The 21,224-nt window shown below is 42.7% G+C and overlaps 1 protein-coding gene across 2 annotated transcripts in view; it reads left to right on the top strand.

Moving 5' to 3' along the window:
• MEGF10 (multiple EGF like domains 10) overlaps positions 1 to 20,983 on the top strand; it is a 130,887-nt gene extending 109,904 nt beyond the window's left edge. Inside the window, exons 20-25 of one of the 2 annotated variants that reach the window (XM_083151563.1) lie at positions 3,257 to 3,493; positions 4,752 to 4,879; positions 5,427 to 5,550; positions 7,364 to 7,570; positions 10,720 to 10,748; positions 16,304 to 16,429. In XM_083151563.1, coding sequence (XP_083007689.1) covers positions 3,257 to 3,493; positions 4,752 to 4,879; positions 5,427 to 5,550; positions 7,364 to 7,570; positions 10,720 to 10,727 — 704 coding nt within the window. In that variant the 3' untranslated portion in view covers positions 10,728 to 10,748; positions 16,304 to 16,429. Of the gene's footprint in view, positions 1 to 3,256; positions 3,494 to 4,751; positions 4,880 to 5,426; positions 5,551 to 7,363; positions 7,571 to 10,719; positions 10,749 to 16,303 lie in introns of both variants that reach the window. The other variant, XM_083151562.1, reaches the window with a different exon arrangement.
• The last annotated feature ends 241 nt before the right edge of the window (positions 20,984 to 21,224 follow it).

The raw sequence follows: 21,224 nt of genomic DNA, 5'->3' as shown, positions 1-21,224 counted from the left end.
ATTAAAAAACTTGAAAATGTTAAAAACAATAATTTTTTATTATGTATTAATTAACCATTTGTTATACAGAGCAGTAGGTTCCGTTGTGCTGTACAATTAGAAGTTGGGATAAACTGGGTAGTTACAGACAGTCAAATGGTAGGAGGACCCTGCTTGCAATCTAGGGGATTTAAAGAATACAGGGTACTTGTGTATTATCACGGCGCCCATCGCATCGCATCCCACTAATTAAGGTATGCGATGGCATGCGATGGGACCCAATTTGAGCCTTTCCCTGGGCTGAGTGTACAATTTTTATATCGCGTCGTATCGCATGCCATTATAATGCCCGAAGCGTGGCGAGCGGACGCGCATTACTTCACAAGTATTACGCTTCCCCTCGCGGGGCTCGCTGCGCCAGCCACACTATTTAAAATCAACTCCACACCAACGTGGATAGTGGGGGTATGAAAAGGTCGGAGGACGCGTACCGCTGCCCCTCGCGGGCTCGCTGCGCTCGCCGCGTTTCGGGTTGGCATTGATAGTGGGGTGGCGTTAACAATGGGGGGGCATTTAACATACTCATTACCCATCAGGGTGGGTGTACAATCTAAAATCGGGTCAGGGGGCATTTAACATAGGAATCAGGCATCTGGGTGCCTGTACAATTAAAAATCAGGTACAATCGCATCGCATGCGATGCGACTCGATTTTTGGTTGTACAATGCCCTGCGATGGAAATCAATGGGGGGCCGAGATAATACACAAGTACCGAATACAGCATTTAGAAAAAATAGAGTTTCATACATTATGGTGAAAGAAGTACTCTTTGTTTAATAGGTTCCACCATACTAACCACTGGTAGCAGTTACTGTTGCCTAAAGCAGCATTAACACTATCAGTAACCGTACTTGTTTCCTAGCAGGGCGCCCAGTTTCACTACATACGGTACCGTATTGAAATCGCATTGCATGTGTGTTTTTTGCATGCGATTTTCCTATGTCATCCCCGCCCCGGCCGTGTGATTGCACGGCAAAATCGCATGCGATAGCATGCGATTGTATAGGGTGCGATGCCGTTTACCATTTAGCAGTGAATACATTACATAGGAAAATCGCATTGCGTCGCATCGCATGTGATCGCATCGCATGCAAAGACGAAGCAATTTTTTTACGCAGAATCGCCCGCTAAGCTATTTGCTTAGTGGGCTCCCTCAGTGGCATTACTATGCCTCCAAAGCCCCCGCCGTGGCGGGGAGGTGCAGAGTAACTATGGGCGCCGGGGGGGGGGGGGGGGGGGGGGCTGCGGGGCTATAGTTACCTGCTGCGCTGCTGTCTACTCTGCCCGGCCGCATCTGCGGTCACTGTCCCGTCACTCGCTCCCGGTACCGGCTCCTGCTGATAATAAAAACTGACACTTAGAAAATGGCTGCCCCCAAATTGCAGACAGTTTTGGCAGCCATTTTCTAAGAGTCACTTTATATTATCAGCAGGAGCCGGCGCCGGGAGAGACTGGACGGGATAGTGACCGCAGATGCAGCCGGGCACTCTGTCAGGTATGGGCAGGGGAGGGGAGGGAGAGGGGGAGGGGGGCGCTGAAAAAAGTGCGGCGGGGGGGGGGGCGCAAATTATATAGTTACGCCACTGGGCTCCCTGCTAGGAAACATGTACCCAGTAACCCTTAAATAAAGAAAAATTGTACGTAACTGCCATGCTTACTAGGTTCAGCTGTGTAGTGTTGGGCATGTTTTAGTTTCCATCCGGCCACACCACTTGTGATAGAAGTCAACAGCCATGATTCCACATAAAGCATCCAGAGCAAAAAGACATAATGCCATAAAGAGGTGTGAAAAGGAAGATGAGGGGTGAAGGTGTTGTGTAAGAAGAAAATAAACAGTGAAAGAGGATTGGAGAAGGTATGGGGAGGCAGATGGAATAATGGCCCTTATTCTGGTTGGTGCGGTAATATCTGCGTGCGTTCGTGCCGCCGATGTTTTGTGTCTGCGCATGTGCAGAGGCGTCTCTGCACATGTGCAAGCCGGATGCACAGCCACATTCCGCATGAAATGTGTACACTACGAACAGGGGGTGGAAAGGGGTGTGAAGGGCTATTTGGGCTCATTACCATATGCATACGCCCCGCGTTTCATGGGCGTTCCCATGCAAACGCTGGGCGTACGTATGGTAATGCAGCCATGACGCACGTGTAGTGGGCGGACATATGACATTGCCGGATGTCAGCTGCCCGCCCAGATCCCTGCTTTTGCATGGAGAAATGCCCGTGTGGTCTGAGGTTGCGGGAGCTGGCGGACCACTCGGCCCTGCATTCGATGCTCTGCGACCATCGAATGATGGGGGAGGTTCCCTTAGATGGAGGAGGTGTATTCATGAGAAATACACGTGCGGTCCGTTCGGACAGCTTCTTACCGCGTACGGACGGAGTTGGCGATCCGTATGGAAGGCGGGGTTTAGGACGCACGGTGCTGGCCGCATATTCGGATCCGGCCGCACCGATCAGAATAAGGGCCAATGTGACAAATGAGATAAAGGAAATGATAAGATGACAGAGCAGAATCACATGAAGGTGCCCGGTCTTCTCTGAATCTTGGGCAGGCGCTGATGTTATGTGACGTTATCCGCACGCCCCATGCAGACAGGGGCCCATCTGCATTTGCAGGGATCTGCCCAGTGTTTCTATTGGCGCGCCCACCATTTTTTGGTGGGTGGACCTCCAGTAACGCCCCCTGCCTGTCACTCAGGCCGCAAGAAACTTAGCTGAAGGCACTTGCAGCTGGGACTTGCACATCGGCGACAATGCGCTTATGCAGACCCAAAACATCCGAGACAGGACCAAATTCGGACCTGTGCGAACAGGTGTGAATTGTCCCCATTGTTCCATAAACTTATCCCACATTCAATGTATTAATGCCCTACAACAGATTAATTCAACAATCTAGAAAAAGGGGCTGTAATTTTATAGCCCTGGGCATTAAAGCTGAAGGCTAACCCCCCTTTTCACCCCTGTTAAATGAATAAGGCTAATTGAATTAGAGCAGGATGTTTCTGGAGAATACTGTGTTCATTTGTTATTAATGGCATATTCACACTGGACATAGTATATTGAAAAATGTAATTGCATGTTGTCTGTACAGTGAGCTCTCCATGTTATGACATAGCCATTTATTCCTGTCAGTATGATACATGAATAACTCATCCAATATAATATCATCTCTTCCACAGTTCATTGCCTCATATCTCTGTATGTTTCACCCTTCTAGCTGTTATGATAATTGCTGGGAACTTGAACAGCCTGACCCGCACGAGTGCCGCAATCCCTGCTGATACGTACCAGATTGGCGCCATTGCTGGTATCATTATCCTCGTCCTGGTTGTCCTCTTCCTGCTAGCACTCTTTATCATCTACAGACAGAAACAGAAGGGCAAAGAAACAGCTATGCCATCTGTATCCTACACCCCCACTGTCCGTGTCCTGGGCACAGACTACACCATTGCAGGTAATGGCTTATTCTAAAAATCTGAACATGTGAAGGATTGTAAGGAGAACAGAACTTATGTAGGACATGGCTGTGTGTTATATTGTGTAACATTTATATTCATTCCTAACCATGCGCGTAACTATAACTTTGTGGACCTCATAGAAAATTTTTGAAAGGACCCCATTATACAGAGAGGGGAGATAAAGGGTGGCACACACAGGGGTAAAGTGGGGGTACTGGGCTATATACACACACATGAGTATAGTGGGGGTATGAGGTGTCACAAACACTCACAGTAATAGGGAGTTACAGGGTGTCTCACACATAGGTGTATGGGGGAGTGTATGGCATCACACAGAGGGTGGGGGGTGTACAGTGTGTCATACAGGGGATAGGGTAGGGGCTACAAATTTGGGGTGTACAAGGTGTCTCACACGGTATGCGGTCCCTGGGTAGACAATGTCTATGTCGACAGTCACAAGGTTGACCACTAATATGGTTGAAAGTGACAAGGTCGGCACCTTAAAATGGTCGACATATCCAAGGACCATATTTACACAAGGTCGACACGGACTTATGGTCGACATGAAAAATGCCGACATGGGTTTTTCACGTTTCCCCCCCCCCCCAAGAACAGGTGGTTTTTCCATACTATACTATCCAAGTGGGCAAAGACTGGGAATATAATAGCATGGCGAGTGCAGCGGTACACTTATACAGTGTCCATGTCGACAGAGTCAACAAAAATGAGAAAAACTCATGTCAACCATATTCATGTTGACCAAGTCGATCATAAGCTTTTGTTTATGTTTGGTCAATGTCGACATTGGGTATGTCGACCATTTAAAGGTGTTAACCTAGTCACTGTCAACCATTAGTGGTTGACCTAGACATTGTCTACCATTTATACCTTATCTGTCTGACACACACACACGGGTTAGAAGGGTACAAGGTGCTACACACAGAGGGCCAGATGCACTAAGCTTCAAAGGTGATAAAATGGAGAGTGATAAACAGCCAGCCAATCAGCTCCTACCTGCCATGTCACAGACTGTGGTTGAAAAATGTTAGACAGAAGCTGATTGGCTGGTTGTTTATCACTGTCCATTTTATCACTTTTGAAGCTTAGTGCATCTGGGCCATAGGGGTAGAGGGGTTGACACAGCTCAGCCTTAATCAGCAACAGAACAAATGCAATCATAGCAACCCCTTGGTTGGTTTTATCTTCAATGCAGGGTAGATATTTGTAACCTCTTCACTTGCATCTTCCCTGCAGATACCCTGCCACACAACAGTGGAGGAAATCCGAACAGCCAGTACTTTTCTAACCCAAGTTACCACACGCTGAGCCAGTGCACCACCGGGAATCACATAAACAGTATGGACAGAATGTTTGTGTCCAAGGTGAGACCTTCACTTACTCATAGTAATTTACCTTTATCCTTACCGGTAGGAGGTTTCTGCCAGTGTAACAGTTATATGCAGATTATTCATTAAAGCAGTTATTACTTCCTCCTGTATTCATCCATACTATTAAATTGTAAATGAAGCCAACATGGTCAGGATGATGGTCAGGATCAGGAAATAAATAAACTAACCCATTAGCATTGCACCCAGGTCTGGATCTGTGGAGGGACCACAAAGGACAGTCATACACCAGCAGCACTCTGCCAGCTGGTATATTACTGCTTAGATATAAAGAGCTAATATAGTTATTAAATTAAATGTATATTATTACGGCTTACATTTTATCATGTAATCTATTACATACATTTAACCGTGAAATCATTAATTTATCTTATTCACCTGTGGTGCAGTATAGGGTAAAACAGATAGATAGTGGGCGCACTAGGGGGAGCACATAATCATAGCCTGGGGGGGATAATTGTAAGTGCAGGCCTGAACGGAACATGTCTGCATTATTTCTCTATATGCTTTTTGTTTTATTCAGTCAAAAAGCAGCCAAATGTTTGTGAATCTGAAGAGCATGGATCCTGGAAAGAGATCGCACACCATTGATTACACAGGGACTCTGCCAGCAGACTGGAAGCAAGGAGGATATCTGAGTGAGCACGGTAATGCCGGATCTACACGCACTCTATGCACCGTGCACACACTTTTAACCACTACAGTACATTAACCACTTCAGCGATGATTCCAATTTTGAAAAATGTAATAACATTTACATTTCTTAAATATTTTAGTAAAAAAAAAATAAACTCCCCATCATCCATTTATCCCCATCTGAAACAGATGGGGACTGACGCTATAGCAAGGAGACCCAAACTAGTCAGCCCAGGGCTTTATTTCCTTGTAAAAGAGAGACCCTAAAAATAAAATTAGGTTCCCCCTCCCTAGGTACAACCAGCCATGGTCTGTTCCTTGCACCCCTGGTGGAGGTGGATGTGCGTTTTGAAGGAGTTATTATTGTTTTTTACTAATGGACTACAGGTCCCAGCATGCCTCCGCAGGTATGGCAGCACTTGTGGAACAACAAGAGCCACATGCCAGGTTCTTAAATACCCATTGGAACCTGTAGCCTGTCTGTACAGAAATGTTAAAATAAACACAAGACTCACACACTGTAAGTTTCATTATTTTATTTTACTTTTTATTGTAAAAAAAACTACCAAAACAATACTTAACAAAGCCATGTATGGCCTCCTCTTCACTCCAAGTAGACATCCAATGGTATTAGGAAGAAAACAAAATGAGCAAGACCCCCTGGACATGCACTGTACACTATGGGCCTGATACATGTCTGTATGAGATCGCACTGCTGCAAGGAAGGTCACTAGGTCTACAACAACTAGGTCGGCATGTACGAAGGTTGGCATGACTGAAGGTCAACATGGGGTTAGGTTGACAGGGTCATTAGGTTGACAGGGTCATTAGGTCAACATAAGGAAGGTCGACAGACAAAAGGTTGACATGGGGTTTGCACCTTTTTTTTTTTTGCCGACATGTGCCGACAGAGGGTATTTCATGCCCTACCACCCACTAGGGTGTGGTGGGAGAATAAAATTGTTCCCAAAGCATGGCGAGTGCACTGTTTTAGTGTCCATAGCGACTGTGTTGACATTCAGGACAAACAAGTGAAAATTGCTTTGAAAATACACGTGTCCTTGTTCAGCCTTACAGCAATGCGTACAGATTGGGGCAGACATTCTTTCTATGCAGCATGCACATGCTCGTGCCTGTGACCCATACGCTTTGCATAGGAAGACCACGGCTAGGAGTGTATGCAGCCTAGTGGAGGTTACTGTTGCCAAGATATGTGTGCCTGTGTGTCTGGGATTCAGTATGAAATCCCGACCGCTGAAATCCCGACAAGGGGGGGACGTGGATCGCCCCCCCCCCCCTTTGCAGGCTCGCTGCGCTTGCCATGCAGCGGGCCCGGTGCCTCGCTACGCTCGGCACGCTACTTTATTCTCCCTCCAGGGGTGTCGTGGAAACCCACGGAGGGAGAAAGTGTCGGGATTTCGGCGGTCGGGATTCTGAACGCCGGGATCCCGACCGCCGGGATTTAAACTGCATCCCGTGTGTCTGTACCGTGCAATGATGAATAAGGACACATCTGTTAGTACAGCTGTTTTAATAAGAACAAGTGATATAGTATTAAAGCAATTGTACTTATTGTCAGGAAAAGTTCTGTTTCTTTAGCCCTGTAAGGCCCTTGATCATTTTTGCTGAAACATGGTTTTGTGCTTCCAAAATGTAGCAATATGAGTTTATATTAGTGACATAGTATACTTAGGAAATCCATTTCCAGAGCAGCCATCTATTAGAATAACAAGGTACTTTTACAGTATCACACATTATCTATTACACAGGCTGCCTTAGCAGTGACTCCCAAGGTTTATGACTAATTGTTTCTGTTTCTCTCAGGTCTGCTGAAAAGTTCTGCATTCAGCGTAAGCAACTGCTCCCTGAGCAGCTCGGAGAACCCTTATGCAACCATCAAGGACCCGCCAGTTCTCCTACCAAAGCACACCGAATGTGGATACGTGGAGATGAAGTCTCCAGCGCGCAGGGACTCTGCTTATGCAGAGATAAGTAATTCCAGCCTGACCAATAAGAATGTTTATGAAGTTGGTACGTGTTACTTACCTATATACTATAATTCTGTCTGATTCATTTGCAAGAATTAGCAATGTTTGATCCAAAAAGTAGGAACATCAGGGGCCAATTCAATTCCAAGGGTTGTGCAGCTGCGTACAGCCCAAGAAATGATAGTAGCGCTATATAACAGACCTTCTGCAGCATCTCTAAGCTTACTAAGATGGGAGTTCTAGTTGGGATCATTTGGTCTACAGCATGTTGATCGACAAGCATTAGGTCGACACCATTAGGTCAACATTGTTCTAGGTCGACACACTTCGGGCTCGTATTCCGCGTCCGCTCGCTACACTATCTAAAATCAACTCCACGCCAACGTGGATAGTGGGGGTATGAAAAGGTCGGGTTCGGGTTGGTGTTGATAGTGGGGGTGGCGTTGACAATGGGGGTGCATTTAACATTGTAAGCACCCATCAGGGTGCTTGTACATTTAAAAATCGCATCGCATTGCATGCCATTTGCTAGCATGCGATGCTATGTGATATTTCATTGTACAAGCACTCCTGTTAATTTAACGGGAAGATCGCATCGCACACCACTAAATACGGTATGCGATGGGCGCCGTGCTAGGAAAAAATTACCAAATTTTCCTCCTCCACAATTGTAGTTTACATTATACTGACTTTGGGTGCACCGTAACACATGAGACTATGATATCTGATTATATCCATATTAAGCATAATTGTTGTTTCCAGATAACCGTTACTGATAAGTAGGTGATAAGTAGGTGTTATCATAAATATCCTCTGCAAAACCACAAAAATTCCCTTTTTCTCCTTTTTGCACCTAAATAGAACATGTGCTAGAAATACACCGAAACACTTCCGTTCAAATGGTTTCACTTTCTATCAGTTGTATTATTCAAATGATTATTTCTTAGTACCTTTTAAACAAAACGTGTTGTTTGCATGGATGGGTTGAAGTACTGATATATATTATATCCTTCAGATTTATGCCATATTGTCTTACATTTAAAATAAAACTATCCATTAAAAACACATTGATACCATTACTATTAAGCTGTAAAATGAAAGGAGATATTTAATTTAGAAAACTCCCACTGCTAAGCAAAGCCAAGAGCCTATCATGCAGTGAGCTCATGGTGGCCTATCATGCTGTGAGCTCATGGTGGCCTATCATGCTGTGAGCTCATGGTGGCCTATCATGCAGTGAGCTCATGGTGGCCTATCATGCTGTAAGCTCATGGTGGCCTATCATGCAGTGAGCTCAAGGTGGCCTATCATGCTGTGAGCTCATGGTGGCTTATCATGCTGTGAGCTCATGGTGGCTAGTCCTCACTCTTAATGCTGTGAACTGGTGTGATAATATGAGGCTTTGAAAGATTGGGCTTTCCCATAAAAAGGACTAGGTACTTCTGTAGTTTCACGGCGCCGGAAGTAACAGAAACTTGGCAGCCTGCCAGAGGCTCGCGTGCCGCTCTAGCTAAAGTGTTATAGTGTAACGTAGCGTAGCGCTGCGCGTGCCACTCTAGTTGAAATGTAATGAAGTGTAAAAAGGAGACAAACAGGGCTAAACGGGGCTTATAAATCGCACACCCCGGCACACCACTACCACAGGGGGTGTCCCGAATGTAGACGCTAACTTATATTGCGGTTTGAGACGCTTTTAGCGTCTCAATTCACACTCCCGGCACTTCGGCTTAGACGCGCGCGGACAGCGTTACGTAGTCAGTCAAAGAGCTATGCAGTTCGAAGCATGGCGAGCGGATGCTGACACCTGTGAAGCCCACGAGGGGACGCGGATAGCTGTGAAGGTATCCGCGTCCCCTCGCGGGGCTCGCTGCGCTCGCCATGCTTCGGGCTCGGTGGCTCGCTGCGCTCGCCACACTTTCTATTCTCAAACCCACGCCGACGTTGATAGTGGGGGTATGAAAAGGTCGTAGGACGCGTACCACCGGGATTTACACGGTCCACAGCTGTGGCGTCCACTAGTGGCACTGAGGGTGGGTTTCAATAGTGTTTCCCTAGGGCCACCTAAATTTAGATGCTTTTGCGTCTAAATTTAGATGTACCCCTTCACCTAAGTAAATCCAGACTCATTTGCGTCTGGGTTTACAAGCCCCAACACCTTTGCGGCTTGCAAGGCGCCTGTATTCTAACGCTTTAGCGTCTGAATCCAGGCTTTCCGGCTTCTTAGCGGCTATCTATGTGACTCGAGATTCAGACGCAGTTGCGTACAGTTTAGAAGCCCCGGCATCGCTGTGCCGGGGTGTCCACTTTAACATACTCCCGTTGTCAGTGGTGCCCAGGCGCTGCCTATTTCACTGTGGAACTACAAGTGCCACAGTGACATTGACCTGTCAGCGCCTGGGCAGCGCTGCTGCTGCTCCTGGCCGGTCGCTACGCTGTTTACGTACAGCTAGAGCGGCACAAGCTCAGTCAGACAGAGCTAGAGCGGCACGCGCACAGTGAAACAGAGCCTCTGGCAGGCTGCCAAGTTTCTGTTACAGACTGTGCGCGCGGTGGCGCTGTGAAACTACAAAAGTACCAAGGACTACTCTAATTGGCCATGTATTATTCATATATGGAATATTTTTGTTTCACAACTGTGTGGGTTCCACATCTGGTACCCTTTTTTCCCAACACACTACTTTTGGCAGAACCACAATAAAATGGTCCCATCTGCCATAGCAGGAGATTGGACCATTACTGAGGTGCCAGAGCAAAGCTGGGACTTGCAGTAACTAAAGGCTCGTACACACTGGGCGACTTTCATGTGAAAGATGCTCAGTTTTCTCGTCTGAGCAGCTTTCAGCATTTAAGCCACCCAGGGCAGCCATGAGCAGTGAGCTCTGCTGCGCGCTACCGCATCATCGTTGCCGGCCGCAGCTCACCCCCCCCCCCCCCACCTGCTGACAGCGGTCATCGCTGTCCATACATGCTGGGCATAATGGTCCCAGTGTGTATGGAATTTTTATATACCTTGGCAAAGTTCTCATGCTATTTATATTACAGCGAATTATACACATTTTAGATTTATATATAAACAAATAAATGGCATCTTTAGATTATTCAGCTAGATCTTTCTGTTCTATACAGTAGATGCATGTTATAAGGGACAGTGATTATTTTAGATAGTTACATTGTTATTGCTTTTTGTTGCAGCATGTTAGATTTCAAGTGTTCCCCAAATGGTAAGGCAATTTCAGATAACACTTCTTTTAGTGTGTGTGTGTGTGTGTGTGTGTGTGTGTGTGTGTGTGTGTATCGTATGTGAGTATTGGGCTGCTTTTTTCAGATCATGCTTGACTCTGGTCAATGTATCTGCTAAGTGGGCCTGATTCTGATGTGGTTGGGGCATCAGGTATAGCAGTAATATGGTAATGCAACTGGAGGCTTCATGCACTAATGTGAATTGCAGTACTGAATCTTCCCCAGCATTACTGGATGGCTTGCAGCACTCGTGGAGACCCGCAAGCCGCCTGTCGCAGAAGCCAGGGAATCTCAGTACAACCATAGAGATCCCTGGGGTGAAATGTAATAAGATGAGAGATTCAGAAAGTGAGAGATATGGTAAGATATCTCGGTACTTGTGTATTATCACGGCACCCATCGCATCGCATACCAAAAGGCATGCGATGGTATGCGATGCGATATCGCGCGATGTTGTACAATGTCATACAATTTTTAAATTGTATGACATTGTATATGGCATACAATGCCATACAATGCGATGCGATTAAAAATTGTATACGCACCCTAATGGGAGCTTACAATCTTAAATGCACCCTAATGGGTGCTTACAATCTTAAATGCACCCCCACGCCACCCCCCCCCCCCCACTATAAACGTGAACCCGAAGCATGGCGAGCGCAGGTCCTATGACCTTTTCATACCCCCACTATCCATGTCGGTGTGGAGTTGATTTTATAAAGTGTGGCGAGCGCAGCGAGCCACCGAGCCCGAAGCGTGGCGAGCGCACGCGGATACCTGTGAAGCCCGCGAGGGGATGCGGATACCTGTGAAGGTATCCGCTTCCCCTCGCGGGGCTCGCTACGCTCGCCTCGCTGCGCTCGCCACACTTTATAAAATCAACTCCACGCCGACGTGGATAGTGGGGGTATGAAAAGGTCGTAGGACGCGTACCGCCGCCCCTCGCGGGCTGGCTGCGCTCGCCACGCTTTGGGTTCACGTTTATAGTGGGGGGTGGCGTGGGGGTGCATTTAACATTGTAAGCACCCATTACGGTGCTTAAAAGGACCCATTTGGGTGGTTATACGATTTTTTATTGAATAGGGGGCTAAAATCGCATCGCAATGCATGCCATCAGGTGTATGGCATGCGATGCGATGAAAACATTGCGCTATCAATATCAGGGGCGCCATGATAATACACAAGTACCGATATCTCCAGGTTTTTTTTAAGCGGCAATCATTTACACTTCACAATCCAACTGGTTTTGCAGTGTAAATGATTGCCGCTTTAAAAAACCTGGAGATTTCTTACCAAAGCTCTCACTTTCTGAATCTCTCATCCTATTACATTTTACCCCAGCGCTCTTCCCTACCCCTAAATGGCAGCAACACACCTACATTTTCACAAACAGAGCCAATTGCCATCCACTCCCACATTGCATCACACTGTCAGTCACTGAGGGGGAAATTTACTAAGATGGGAGTTCTCTTTCACATGGGATGTTGCTATGGGCAACCAATCAGAATCTACTTCCCGTCTTGGTAAATTTACGTGACACAAACAAGAGAAAAGAGAAAGTACTCTCTTTTTTGGGGGGCACGCTTTGAATTTAAAACTTAACGTTTAATCATGTATTCATTAAAAAAGTTTTTTTCTCAATGACATAACAGGAGTCACCCAATCAGGGAGTCACCCACTCTAACACTGAGAGATTGAATATCCTAACTTTCTTCACACCCAAATCTGCAACTGTCACACAGACAGACCCGCTCAATTGTAAGGACTGGTAGAGCCAGCCTGGTGAGAGCAATCAGCAGCAGTCACCGTGGTAACAAACAAACTGCAGGGGTGTACTGACACGAGTTTGTTCTACCTTTCTCCTCCAAATTTTTGTGTTTCACATACCAAATATTGTTTACATAGAAATCACTCTCTCAAGAAAAACGCATTTACTTTTCTACTTTTTGAAACCTACTTTTGTAGAAGGGATCCCCGCTCTTATCTTTTCAAAGATAATGATAAGAGATTAGGCCTGATAAGCATTTGATAAATAATTATTATTGGTGTAAAATAAGTATAATTAAATATTCACGGTCCACTCCATACACTGTGGTACCTCCCCCCCCCCTTTTTTGCGTGATTGGCAGCTCCCAATCAGAACCTTTCTCAGATTGATAAGCCCCGTATTGATTAAGACCAATTCACAATAATTTCAGAACTCTCAAAAGTTTTCAACAAAAAAATTTTTTGGTATGTTTTATGTGTGTTCATCCTGTTATGTCATTGAGAAAAAAACTTTTTTAATGAATACATGATTAAACGTTAAGTTTTAAATTCAAAGCCTGCCCCCCAAAAAAGAGAGTACTTTCTCTTTTCTCTTGTTTGCATCATATATTACTCTCAGGGGAGCACCTCCACAACATTTATTAGTGCAGAGGCACGTGATATATCAAAATCGTGGATCATCACATACATTACATATATTGTACTCTAAACTATATGTGGTACTAGTGCACAGGTTAACAGTCCCAATACCCCCTTCCCTATTTTGAAATTTACGTGACAGTCTAATGCTCTCCCTGAGTCCTGTGTCACAGCGCCCATACACGAAACGGTTCCTGTTCATGGGCAAAGTACTGAGCATACTGTAGGTACTGCGCATTAGGGCGTACCTCCAACCACATCTGAATCAGGCCTAGTGTTATTACAGAAATAACTCACAGCATTTGTAGTCCAAGTGACTGATCTCTCCGGTGTACAATGTTATGCTACCTCATTAAAGGCTTAGACGGACTTGTATGATTAATGTGGACTTGTATGATAATGCATTTAGGCTGGTGTCACACTACCTTTTTACAGTATGAAGAAACACTCTGGGTGCGCTGAATCTTATCTAGTTATGGTTTACAGAGACTTCTCTGTTCAAATCACTTGCTAAACCAATGGCTCGAGTTGCATATGAGCTTCAGAGCGATTCAGCTGGTAAAACACTGCATGTAGCTGCCTAACAGCCAACACGGCCTGTTACAGCCAAACAGAATAATGCAGAATAATGGAATGCTCCAAAATGCCTGTGTGACACCAGCCTTTCTCTTGCCAGCACTTGTGTGAACCAGGCCTTGCTTATAAATTTATTGTGACCGTTTACTAACCACTCCATGGAGAAAACAACAGTAGACTGACAGAAAGGTATACTTATACTGAGCTTCTTTACCAAATTTCAACCATCACTGAGAATCTTACCAGACTCCTCAACAGCAGCCATAAAATGAGGGCTCCTGCAGAAGACTTACATGTTTGAGGACTTCCCAGTTCTGCTGGACCCCATAAATACTGCATGGCCTTCACTGCTGCTAGCTATTCCCATGTACTGTTATGCTAAGCACACCATGGGCCAGATGCACTAAACTTCAAATGTGATACAATGGAGAGTGATAAACAATGAACCAATCAGCTCCTGACTGACATTTTTCAAACACAGTCTGTGACATGGCAGGTAAGAGCTGATTGGCTGGCTGTTTATCACTCTCCATGTTATCACTTTTGAAGGTTTGTGCATCTGGCCTCCTGTTTTTAAATGGTAAACATGCTCATCTCATGGTGTGCCCAAATATAAACTTTCAAAGCAACAAACATCACATACGTAACTGTAGTATTCTAAAACCAATGTATACAGGAAAGTAGATTATCAATACACAGAGAAGAGGCGAGTTAGTATAAGCTGCTGTGTGTGTTGCTGTTTGTGCACCTATATACTTACTGAAGTAATTGCACTGGATAGTGTATATATTCTCATCTCCATCTGTGTGTAAATGCATTCATTTTAGGTGGTTATGTGTGAAAATGTGATAAATTCTGTATATGGAGGCCGCATGAGAAAAGTCAGATTTTAATGGAGCACATTTAATTTGGAAACCTTGCAAGTCCTCTTGTTGTGGAACTAAAAGTAAAATCAATATTTTTTTAATATATAATCAATATTTTGTTTTATATACAATTCACTGTTTTTTTTGTTTTAGAAAATTGCTCTTTAGTAAATGTAACCCAACATTGTCAGTGAAAAAGGCAATCGTGCTTATTTCTACATTAAGAACTTTCCTAAAGCTTAAGGTGGCAATGAGAAGTAATCGATTGGCATATTGAATAACATTAATACCTGTCCACCATAAATATGAAATCTAATGGCATTTATCTAAATGCTGCATGCGACGCCGCTTGATTCCATTAATTGTATTTAATTGTATTGTGGGAATGAAGAATTTCAAAGTATGAATCCATTATTTAAGCCATCTCATATGAGGGGCCACAGTGCTGTGCGTGCTTTATGAGAAATCTGATTTTGATTTGCCCACCTACTGAACTAAAGATATGAGGTCAGGGTCCAGTCAAAATCTTCTTCTATGTATCTGAGTTATGTAAGGACAGTGTTTTCTGAAAAACTTCTAGATGTGCTCTGGTCTGCGAATGATTCTTTCTAGAGTTAAATACAGTAGTCACAAGCAGGATCCTAGTGAAATGTCTAAAGGTGCATACACACTATACAATTTTTTTGACCAATTTAGTTGAAAGACATTTCCCTTGAACCCAGTGTCCTGGAGGAAAGATGTTGATAAAAGATATCGACGACAGACGAAAGACGAAAGATCTAGCTACAGTTTATAGGCTATTTTTTATAGATATCCAAATTGAGCTGCCTGCACAGTTGACGAACAATCTTGATGAACAACTGGCGGGTATGCGCATCATCATTCAGTGTTCGTCACAGTCATACTGAAAGATATTTTGACCAATTTCGTTCAGAATGGCCGAAATGAACGAAATTGGTAAAAAAAAATTGTACAGTGTGTATGCACCTTAAGAATTCTTGTTTCACAGCATTCCCGGCCTTAAGGTGCATACACACTGTACAATTTTATTGACCAACGTTTTTGACCAAGTTCATTCATTTCAGCCATTCTGAACGAAATTGGTCAAAATATCTTTCAGTTGTTTGCGACAAAAGACGAATAATAATGCGCATACCCGCCAGTTGTTCATCAAGATTGTTCGTCAACTGTGCGTGCAGCTCAATTTGGATATCTTTCAAAAAGAGTCTATAAACTGTAGCTAGATCTTTCATCCTTCGTATGTCGTCAATATCTTTCGTCAACATCTCTTGTTCAGGACATTGGGTTCAAGGGAAATGTCTTTCAATGAAATTGGTCAAAAAAATTGTACAGTGTGTATGCACCTTTATTTAGAGAAGTACCCAAACCCAATGTTTTATGTACTTGCATGGGGTATTTACTCATGCCAATCATGCGCCGTCTGTATGAGGGCGGGGAAGGGGCAATGATGATTACCATTTCAGGAAACAGTTGTGTGATGGCCCTGAGTACCTATGCTGCTAGCAACTGCAACATGTTTTTTTAAAAGAAGTTTAAGTAAGATAAAAATATTTAATAATCATGGAAATTGGGTAGATAAGTGACTTTTAGAAATGGTAAGGACAGCCATAGTGTGAATATTTTTACATTTATTTTAATTGCAGAAATGCATTTTTGTTTTTTAACAGAACCCACCATGAATATTGCCCAGGTTGGATTCAACAACAACTGTAAATCCAGCCAAGATCTCTATGACCTTCCGAAGAACAGTCACATTCCATGCCATTATGACCTGCTTCCTGTTCGGGAGAGCACACCAGACAAGAATGAGGGAACCAGTGAATGACAGCAGCAATTAATCAAACAGCAATATACTGAGGATATCTCCTACTGAATTGGACGCTTCAAATCTCTAGACTGATGTCCAGTGTGACTACTGTTCTCGGCAGTAAATGACTCTACCAGCAAATCTGGAAACTTTGTTTGGCAAGCAACAGACAAGGACTTAATAAGAAGACTATATGCTGTAGCGATAGAAGAGCAGCTGCCAAACAAGAATTAAACTCCCCTCTCTGCTGTAAAACAATAGGGAGACTATTTCAAGTCATAGAAACATATACTGTACCACTAACCGTAATATACAGACGCAATCTGGAGATCTTTCATTCCAAGGGCTCTTGTCCAGTTTTTATGACTACAAATGTAAATGTCTTTTTCCAAAAACGGTCATCGATGTGTCCTCCAGCTGGTCTGTCAGTGCTTATATGACAGCATGTAGAAGGGTTGGAATGATGAAAGGCCACTAAATAAGAAAACTGGAAAACCACTGCATTCTGTGAAGTGTTAACCTGTGTTGAGACTGCGTGTGGATCTGTGTCTGCGTGTGTGTAATTCTAAAACCAGAATTATTTCTAAATAATGGACTTCCAGTATGGGTTATTTTTTACATATTTTTAGTTTGGGGTTTTCACATCAGTGGTAACTTCAGTTAATCATCACCAATATTTTGATGTATTTTATTTTCTGGTAATATTGACGGTGGACGATAGACAGCTTTTCGCAACGGAAGAAAAATTTACACTTGTTAAGAGAATTATATTATAGTTGTCCTTTCCCATCAAACTTGGAGCTGGCATGTGGGTAGCCATGTTGTAGACAGATTAACACAATTACAGTGATAACCTCTTTCTTAAAACACCATTGTACACAAGCATGAATTCTACAGCTTTATTTTTTAATACACTTTATATAAGCTACAAGGCCTTTTACATTTTCACAGGGAAGATGATACATTTACCATGAGGTGTTATTGTAAATTGATGAGTTCATGCCACATCCTCTCAAAAGGCATGTATGTGTCTATTGAATTATTTGTAAGTAGTTTTAAATACACATTTGTTCATTTACCTTCACTCCTACTTCTGGTATACCTGCATACACACACTCGCCAACGAGGCAGTCATTTTTTTGACTGAACCCGTATTTAGCTTCACAATACATTCTAATAATGGTTCAGCCACAAAATGGCTGGCACTACTGTGAGTAGATGACAGATAAACTTTATCTATCTAGATAAGATGGTCAGATTGTAGAGGGGACTGTTGTAGTATCAGCCAAGGCTTTCCTCCTAAATTGAACTACAGCAAACAAAGTGTACTATATAATGATGACAATATCAATTGTTCACACAGCTTTGTCAATAAACATTTTGTAGTAGTAAGCAGCACGTCCCCAAAATGAACAGAAGGGGCATTCTGGCGTGGATGGAAATTCATATTTTCTTTTTTTTTTTTACATAATATTAATATTAGTCAAACAATTTTTATGGTACTGATAATATGACCTAAATAAACAGGGAGTCACTTGTAATAAAATGGGGGTTTCTTTTAACTTTCAGTATTATTTAAAGTTTTTTTTTATTTTGTTTTTGTTTTTTGAATGCCAAATTTCTCTGCATATGTTTGAATGATGTATTATGTGTTATGCAAGATGCATATCAGCAACTATTTCTGGTTATTGTTTTTTTTTTTCTTTTTTTTCACTATTTCTTCAGTGGTTGTGTAGTGAAATTGACGAGTGCTGTTAATTACCAGTGTTAATAATATTAGGAGTTTTTTTTTTCATAGCCAGGTGAGCGTACATGTTGTAATATAGGCAAAATATAAGCCACCTATGTAGACAATGTTTTATACTATGGAACCGAATAATTTCTGTGCATATATGCTAAAAAGGCACCTTTTTGTTTTGTTATTTTCTTTTATAGTGAAGTTAGAGACTTTATGCTTTATGCTTAAGCAGGTCTTTTGCATAGCTTTTAAAATATTATTATACTTTTAACTATTTTCTTTGATAAGAATATTACATTTATTATGTTGTATGTGTTTGCTCAGTCAGTTTAGCTTTGATTGTTCATGTTAAACAGTGAAAGCTAATGCCTGGCTAATGTGTGTTTATGCATATGCACACGTTTTACTTTTTAAGCTAGGTACGCACTATGCCATTTTCTGCTACTGGATATAAAATATTTTTTGTAAGTTTAGATTTCCTGTCACATGATATAGAATCTGCATATACAGGATGAGGCAGTCAGGATAAACAATAGGAAATATAGCACGGTTATCATGAATGCGCACACACACACAGCATGCTATTGGTACCTACAGTATTGGCTGATATTTTCTGTCAAGGCTGATGGATTGAATAATCAAAACTAAGCGTTTCTGGACATTGTTTTGACAGTTTTATCGTAATTTGTCCAATGTGTATACACAGTAAAATAGGCCGGTCACACAAGTATTGCCAAATCGGGACAATAATTGTATAGTGTGGATACCTAGCTTTGGTAATACAGTAGTTGCTAAGGACAACGGTAATTCTGTTTATGTTGTGGTTCTGCAGAATATGTACAAACATATAAAATGGAGGAAAGTGATTACAATACATTTATAACTGCTTTTGAAAACCTTGTGCCTGTTCCACATTTTAAAGGTGCTGATGAATGAGTGTAATTTCCATGTCACTACACTGTATATTATTTAGATGTAAATGTGCAAGTAACCTACACGGATTGGGGGCAATGAGTTTGTGGGCTGAACCAATATGCTCCTTATAGTAGTCTGTGATTTCACAAGGAACCAATTCACTACTACAGTAACCACTTAATGATTCCCAATGAACTGATGATCAGTACTGTAATAAATACTGATTTAGTCCACAAAATGGCTGCCACCTCCACTGCACCTTATTTACAACATGCATTGGAGCTTAGCACAATCTCGGTTTGCTTCAGGGTGTCTGGATAGTCTTCTTACTGCAAACTTACTTTCTGCTCTCAGGACTTGCAAAATAAAAATATATAGAGGTGAACAGGGACACCGCCATGCCACCAAGATGAATTAGCCATGCCCACTTTAACGGTGGACCAATTATGTGAAGCTCCAGCAGGGCTGGTGTAAGGTTTGCGAAGGCCCTAGGATAACTTATTTGTTACGTCTCTACCAATGAAATTGTCAAAATTATACAATGACAATGTTGCTAGTAAGTTTAGTGTATAAATGTGCTACACACGCTGTAATCCCGCTATTCATATTATGCCACGAAGCACCCCCTGTTTACATTATGTCACAGTGCACCCCATGCTGGCATTGTGGTAGTGTGTGCCCCCCCTGCAGTAAGTGGGGGGTTCTGGGCAACAATAATGCTGCTCACCAGCTCTCATTCTGACACTGATCTGCAAAATTAGAAGCACCCGTGCATATACAATGTTCTATCAAATAATTCCCTGTTTTAACTCTTCTCCTATAGGTCAGGACCATCTTAACATATAGGTACAGTAGGCAGCTGCCCAGGGTCCCACAATTCTAGGGGCCTTCAAGGAGGGATCTGATACATGCCTTCCAGCCTGCACTCAAACAGTGAATGGTTGTCAGCATGCTGATTGGTGGATGACTGGAGGTATCCACCAATCAGGGTGCTGACAGGCATTTGCTGTAGCATTTGGAGAAAAGGCGGGGACTGCAGGAGGGGCATATTACTTTTTTTTGTTTTATTGGTTTCTGTGAATGAGTGTGCAGATGCCCCAGTGCTGTTAAGACGGCCATGCTATACAGCAATGCAAAGTAGTTCTGCACCTCTGCAAATGCTCCGCCAATACAGGCTTTAGTAAAACTCAATCATCTGTACAGTGCTGCACCCTTTTGCGTGTTGTAAATGAGGCTTAAAGTGTAGGTAACTAATGCACTTTAATCATAACATTTCATTTGCTTTTTCTCTATGATGTTGCTTTCCTATCACCATGGTTCTGTTTGGTTGTACTGTAATTTGACAGTTGTATTTGGTATACTTTTTTATCAGCAGTTTTGTTATAAAAAAAAACCATTTCAAACGAATATAGGATAAAATAGACGACAAACAAATTTGTTTCTTGTTCCATAAATACATGACACTATCCATAATGGGTTATTTGCCGCATGCTAGTCCTGTGCTAAGCACACATTGAGGCAGTGGTCTGTTACACAGCAATCGGGATGTAACATTTCTCTTCTAGCCTTAAGCAATATGCATAATTCTTTACACAGCCGATTGCTTTCATTATTACGTTACAGTGAAGCCATACCTGTGATTTTGTTGTACAGTAAATGTTAATAAAAACTTTTTGTATGAGTGTTTCTCTGTGTTAGCCTAGCGTAGCTCATTGCGTGTACATACAACACTTATTATGTTACAAAATGGAGGACACTGTTGTGCTTCAGCCGGTTTGAGGAAGTGTGATACAGTATGCTCTTTTGATGCTCTTGTCAAAAACAAAAAAACTTTTTAAACTCTTTATTAAGATATTTTTGTATTTCTTTACCACAATAAAATCTATATTGTTAAACCATAAATGTGGCTTTAATAATGTAACATTGGTTATTGGAAATAATAATGTCATTTGTAATTTCTGGTTAATATATATTATACATTCTTGACGCTCCTAAAATACTTACCTATAATACACTAAATTGGTTTTAAAATGCATAGTTCAAATAATTCTCTTTCCAACTGACTGCATCCCTAAAAAGATGGTCCATTAACAGCTAGGGACCAATACACAAGATGCTAGGGGGTTAT

The sequence above is a fragment of the Crinia signifera genome, chromosome 1, assembly GCF_055691185.1.
Source record: "Crinia signifera chromosome 1, ASM5569118v1, whole genome shotgun sequence".
Taxonomy (NCBI): domain Eukaryota; kingdom Metazoa; phylum Chordata; class Amphibia; order Anura; family Myobatrachidae; genus Crinia; species Crinia signifera.
The sequence above is the reverse complement of the archived record's forward strand: the minus strand, read 5'-3'. Positions and strand labels throughout refer to the sequence as shown.